General features: G+C 51.6%; 1 protein-coding gene across 1 annotated transcript in view; it reads left to right on the top strand.

Annotated features, from left to right (window-relative positions):
* Window positions 1–5,807, top strand: part of LOC113208408 (uncharacterized) — a 63,231-nt gene that overhangs the window by 39,393 nt on the left and 18,031 nt on the right. Inside the window, exon 2 of the mRNA XM_052265956.1 lies at window positions 1,142–1,217. Within this exon, the coding sequence (XP_052121916.1) occupies window positions 1,178–1,217 (40 nt within the window). The 5' untranslated portion in view covers window positions 1,142–1,177. The remainder of the gene's footprint in view (window positions 1–1,141; window positions 1,218–5,807) is intronic.

The following is a 5,807-nucleotide window of genomic DNA, read 5'->3' as shown; positions in this document are numbered from 1 at the left end:
TGCGATTTAATGCTGATTGTAGAAGGCTGTCCTTTTGATTCAACATTGATTTTAAGTGATTGTTACGATTTTAAGAGAAAAAGATTGTAATTGATTGTAGCGATTGTAAAAGATTGTTGTGATTCTTAGGGATTTAAGTTGCGATTGTTAGTGATTTAAATTAGATTTTTTTTCAAAGTGTACAGCGATTGTTCGAAGTGAGGTACCCCTCGAAACTAGAGCGTGAAGTCATCGGGCGCGCTTCACGCGGAAATCGTTGTTGTGTGGCAGAGTGGAGGCTCGGCGCGAGGCCACGTAATGGACGTGCAGTTATTACTCGCGTTTCCCCGCGGTCGGAGGATGAGAGAGAGAGAGGGGGGGGGTGGAGGGAGGTAGGGAGAGGAAAGGAAAGCAGTGAAGGGATGAGAGAGAAGGGAGAGGCGAGGGCGAAATGACCTTTGTTACAAATTGGGCCATCACCGAGTGTACCGGCTGGCGCATGGAGGGGCGGCGGGCCGTGGCGTAGAAAAAGCAGTCCATCATGCGCCCCTATGTGGTGGCGCGCTGGTGGTGATAGCGCGCAGTAACCACTGCGTGCGCCTCAGGGTCGTCGTGTGTTCCTTAAATGCTCGTCAAAGCAGGGGTCTGTAACTCAACATGACAAACATCACTTGCTGGTTACTTACTTTATCAAATTCAAAAATAGAATTTAAAGTTAAGTCACGGAACGTAAACGATTTATATTTTATCAAATTCGAACAGAAAATTTTAAGTTACCTCACGTAATGAATTGGAATAGGTTATTCTCATAATATTCAAGGTGTAACCTCAATACTTCAACGTTAAATGTCACATTCGTTTATTCCGATACGAAAAGAAATAATGTACTTTTCCTTATCGAACACGTGCGTGTTATGACGGGTTACTTTACATCGATAATCCATAGGTCAATTCATTAACTGTTAAGTACCGTACTGCGCGTTTTTGAGTTATTAGGTATAACAAAAAACGGTTAACTTAACGATAAGAAGTGCTTTTGTGTTAGGTTACGGACCCCTGCGTCAAAGGGTTCTAGCCGATTGTGTTTCAAAGTGCTTTTTGCCTTATCCTTTTTGTTTTATCGAGAATACGGTTGTAAAATGCGTGGTTAATGGTGTTGCAGGTAATTGGAGAGCGCCCTGGTGATCCTCTGCGCACCATGCTGCTCGTCCGTCTGCTGCTCGCAGCTCTGCTTCTTGGTGAGATCCAGTGAAGAAAAAAAATCTTCCGATTTATGATTTTTATAGTGGTAAAAATACTGAAAGAAGAAAGCGATTATGAGATGCAGGGAAGGGAGCGGGGGGTGCATCGATGTAAATCACACTTCCGGGGGACTTAGTGCGCGCGCCCACAGGCCCCATAGCGCCCCACCCACCGAGCCACATCTTGTTGTTTATGGGCGGAGGGGCTGAGGGCCTTGAGGGGCTTACAGAGTCTTAACAGCGCAAAAGTCAAATCGACGGCTGCTCAGGCTTCTCTGCTGCTGCTGGAGGGTGCTTGTCGTTTTGGTTTTGGCGTGACGTTGTTTGCCTGAGCAGGTGTGTGTGAAGGGGTGTGGCGAAAGGGGGGGGGGGGTATTTGTAGTAGTGCAGACTCGTATGACTCGCCTGAATAAGACAGCGTGTCACCGTACACCGCCACTGCGCTCAAGTTACCGTAAGTACTTCACGCCGCCGCCTCAGTCAGGCCTCACCCCGCCTCATTGACGCGAGCCGGCAATAATTCAGCTACAGAGACGAGAGGTCGAGGAAAATCTCTCTCTCTCTCTCTCTGTCTCTCTCTCGCCCGGGTGAAAAAACCTTGACAGAAAATTTGTATACAGATGTACACAAAAAATTGTATGAAGGTATCTGTATTACATTCGGTAAAACAGTATCACTTTGTCAATTTCACTTTTTATAAAATATTATACAATGTATACTTGAGCGTTTCAATGAACTCACTGGAAAACAGAACCGAGTGGGTGGCTGCCGATTTCAGCGAACATATTTTTCTGATCATCTTTTTGCCCTGAGCACGATAGTAGTGATTTCACTTCCCTATGTGTAGCATTTCTTAGTTGTATGCAAACCCTTTCAACCGCGGGCTTCCTCTCATTATAGTTTCAAAAGTTGCCCACTGACTTATTGGATAACACTGGTTATTACCCTCGGCTTTCGTACAGAATCTGACATTCTAAAAATTCCATCATTTTTTGCCCCTCCTTCCCCTTTCCTCGGCATACACACACACACACACACACACACACACACACACACACTCCTTTCTCTCTATCCCCCTTCCCCCTTTCTTTCTTAAGTTGCCCCACCTCGTGTGCGCTCTAGTTTTAATTAAGAGGCGGGGGAGTGCGTCATATCACCTCTCCCGCCGAGGCGTCGAGGCGAGGCGTTGAACAATGAGATCACTGAGTGACTTATATCGCGCACTGTTGGAAAGTGTACGACGGTCTCTCACCTGGAGATGAGTGCAAAAATTCACACACCAACAAGTACCCGTAATGCCTCTGCTGCGGCACACATGCCTTTCGCCTTTCGCCCGAGGGGTATTGCCAAACTTGCATAATACTCAGTACAGGGACCCATAATACCTTCATAATACTTCATAATACCCCATAATATTTGACATAATACCCCAAAATTCACCCAAAATTCACACACAGTACCTCACTCTATAATACTTCATAATACTATAATACCACATAAAATGACTCAATAAATGTCATAATACTATAATAATAATACTCCATACATTAATGTAGCAATTGCTAATAATATGGGTTGGCGACCCCTCTCCCTCTTGCTTTCGCGCCTTTCTGCTATTTCTTTCATTTGACCTCTCCCTATCCCGAGCGTTGACCTCCGGCCCCGCAGAGCGAGAACATTGCATCTGCGAGGCTGAGACCACAGGGTCACAAGGCCATGAGGCCGCAAGGTCATAGGGCCGTATAAGGCGAGGCCGGAGGGGGATGGCAAGAGACTGCTGGGTCGCAGCTTTTGGCTGCGGTCCAGCGACTGATAGCTGCCGGCTGCTGGACTTGCTGGAGAAGTAGTTATTCGGGTTATTCAGTCACGACCGGACTCTTTCACCCTCCCGCCCGGGCGCGCCCCCCACTCACATGTCGCGACCTTGCCCCGCGGTCATCCCATTCAATTTCGCCGCATGCAGGGCTCGACGAGGCGCTGCTGCTACCAGTGGGACGTGCAGTAATTTTCCATGTTAACTGTTGACGTTTCTTTTCTCGTTTTTCCGTGCTTGTTGTTTGCAAGAGCTGCCCGCTTTTTCTCTGCTCTTTTCCTCCTTCAAGGAGTGGAGACGACCCTGCTACCCCCTCCCGCTCCTCCTACCCCACTCTCTTCCCCCGCCCCTTCAACCTCCCCATCCTCACGCACTCCCGCGAGGACAGTGAAGGATCTTCAGCGTTTACCGTCCGCCACTCCCACTCCCTCCCCCCCTCCCCCCGTCCCCCACCTCACTCCTCTTGGCTAGGCACCCCGCCACCCGCATCCCCTCTGGAGCGGAGACAAAGCGCGGGCCAGCACGGCATTATGGACATTGCTATTGAATCACGGCCGATTGGAAACACATTCTCGAAGGGCCCCTGACAAGCAGGGGGGGGGGGGTCACCCCGTCGTAGGGGAGGGGGCCACGCCCGGCGCCAAGCTCGCGAGGGACGCGCTGCTTCCAAAATAAGCGAAAGCGTATAAAAGACGCGCCTTTTTGTTTCGCTTCGCCAGATGCTGGGGAGGGGGGGGGGGCAATGGGTAAGAAAATATATTTGAAAAGCTGTGAGGTTGTTGGGCGCGCTATACCTTTTTATTAGACACCAAACAGCACAAGTGTATTGCTGGGCATATTTGCGAGTGCACAACTGCTGTTCTGAGCCCTTCATCACAAGTGTTAAAGTGACACGAGCATGTTCACTAGTGTGGACCGGGTGAACACTTTGGTTTATCAGCGTACCTCTATATCGGTTCACAGAGTAAAGTTTGGGAATGTGTCAGTCCCGTTCAAACAAAACCCTGTCGGGAATGCGTCAGCCAGAGATGAGCGTAACGCCGTAACGCCCGCCACGACGCCACGTACCGTTGCGAAGCGAGGTGGGGTTTTCAAAATTGCGAAACCCATCGATAAACGACGCCCGTTACCGATATAAATTGCAGTCGTTCGTCTTCGTTCCCGCTCAGCAGTGGCAGTTACTTTGAATGCCCTGGGGTTGGGAGGTTGGGCGGGACGGGGGGGTGGGGGTGCGTGACTGGTGGCCCAGTCCCGGGTACAGCGCGTCTCTTAACAGAAACTGATGGTGGGCCCTCCGACCAAAGCTGAGCCCTCCCAAGAAATCGGACCGCAGCCTCGCAGAGACGCGTCTCGCACTCGTCCCCAGGAGGCGCGGTCCTGCCGGGTCGTGGAGGCTGACGGAGATCCAGGCGGCTGAAGGTTGATTGAGGCTTGCCGAGGGGGCTTTCCCCAGGCCTCCCCCCGGGCTGGTCGCGGCGGCTGATGGCCGTGCCCCTTGTTATGAGGCTGCACTGCAGAGAGAAGGTTCGATTGATGGATGCTGCCCGACATTGTTGCTGGCTCGGCTCGCCAAAAAGCCCGTCTGAGTGAGGAGAAGAGAAGGGGAGGGGGGGGCGGGGGGTATGGGCCCCACTAGCAGGCAGGGGATGGACAGACGGACGGACGAACGGACGGAGAAAATTGGCAAAAGTCATACCGACCCTTTATCTTCATTTTCGGAACGGCTCGGCGGCTCTCAGTTTAGGGACGGCGACGGTGGCAGACATGTAGTTGAGCCGCTCCGGGCGGTGGATTCATCGGATAGGAAGAGGGAGAGAGAGAGAGAGAGGGGGGGGGGGGGGGAGAAGAGGGGGGGGGGGGGGGGCTACGAGGGGCGCCTGGACAGAAAAGGGTTGGAAATGAATAAGCAAATGAGTTGGAAGGAGGGGGATGCACAGGAGGAGGGGCGTCGAGCGATAAGGAGGCCCCTGATGTCTGACTGTATCAGCCGCTGTGATCGGCCGGCGGCTATCATCATCCCCTTCACCTGACTCCCCCTCCCTCTCTCCTATCATCCTCCGTTCTATCGTCCTTCACGCCCTGTTCCTGCCTCTCCTACTCGGAGCCCTCCCCCGTGGCTGGCAGGCGTGCCCCCCCAAGGACGACAAACGTGCCCCTCGTCGCGGCGCGGGTAATGGTAAAAGGCAGGGGTCAAGTAGGGGACGGGGGCAGCGAGGGGGGCGACGCGGGAGAGACGAGCAACGCGTGAGTCGGGGGGGAAGCCCCACTGTAACCGCGGCGGGAAATGATGTACCGGGTAATTCATAGAAGACGCAGGTGCGAGTCGGTTTGCCTTGCCTACCCACCCAAGGGGCTATGGCGCCTTACGGACAGATCGGGTAGGCAAACCCGCGCGCTCCTGCGTCCTCTCTGAATCACCCGGTAGAGTAAGCAAAGCCCACTGGACAAAGTATCTACACCACTCACGGCAGTTTTCAACTTGATCTCGGCTTTTTGTGGAGATGCGTGTGGTCTTGCAGTGTGGGCAACCTAGTCCTTCACATACATTTAGACTGTCTCACTTTCCAAGAGTATACTAAACTGATTGTGAAAAACTGCACTTCAGCCCGCATACAATACAAATTAAAACAGTTTTTGACGGTACTTTTCTTACCACCGTAAACCGTAGAATATTGTTCACAATTTAAAATCGTTACACCAGTTTAAAACTGTACGTAATGCTGTCGATTATTTTTTTCAGTGGTAACGTTTTATAAGTTAGTTATTCCCCCCCC

Source organism: Frankliniella occidentalis, unplaced genomic scaffold (genome assembly GCF_000697945.3).
Source record: "Frankliniella occidentalis isolate FOCC.00 unplaced genomic scaffold, Focc_3.1 Scaffold33, whole genome shotgun sequence".
NCBI classification, from domain to species: Eukaryota; Metazoa; Arthropoda; class Insecta; order Thysanoptera; family Thripidae; genus Frankliniella; species Frankliniella occidentalis.
This window is presented reverse-complemented; position numbering and strand designations above follow the sequence as displayed.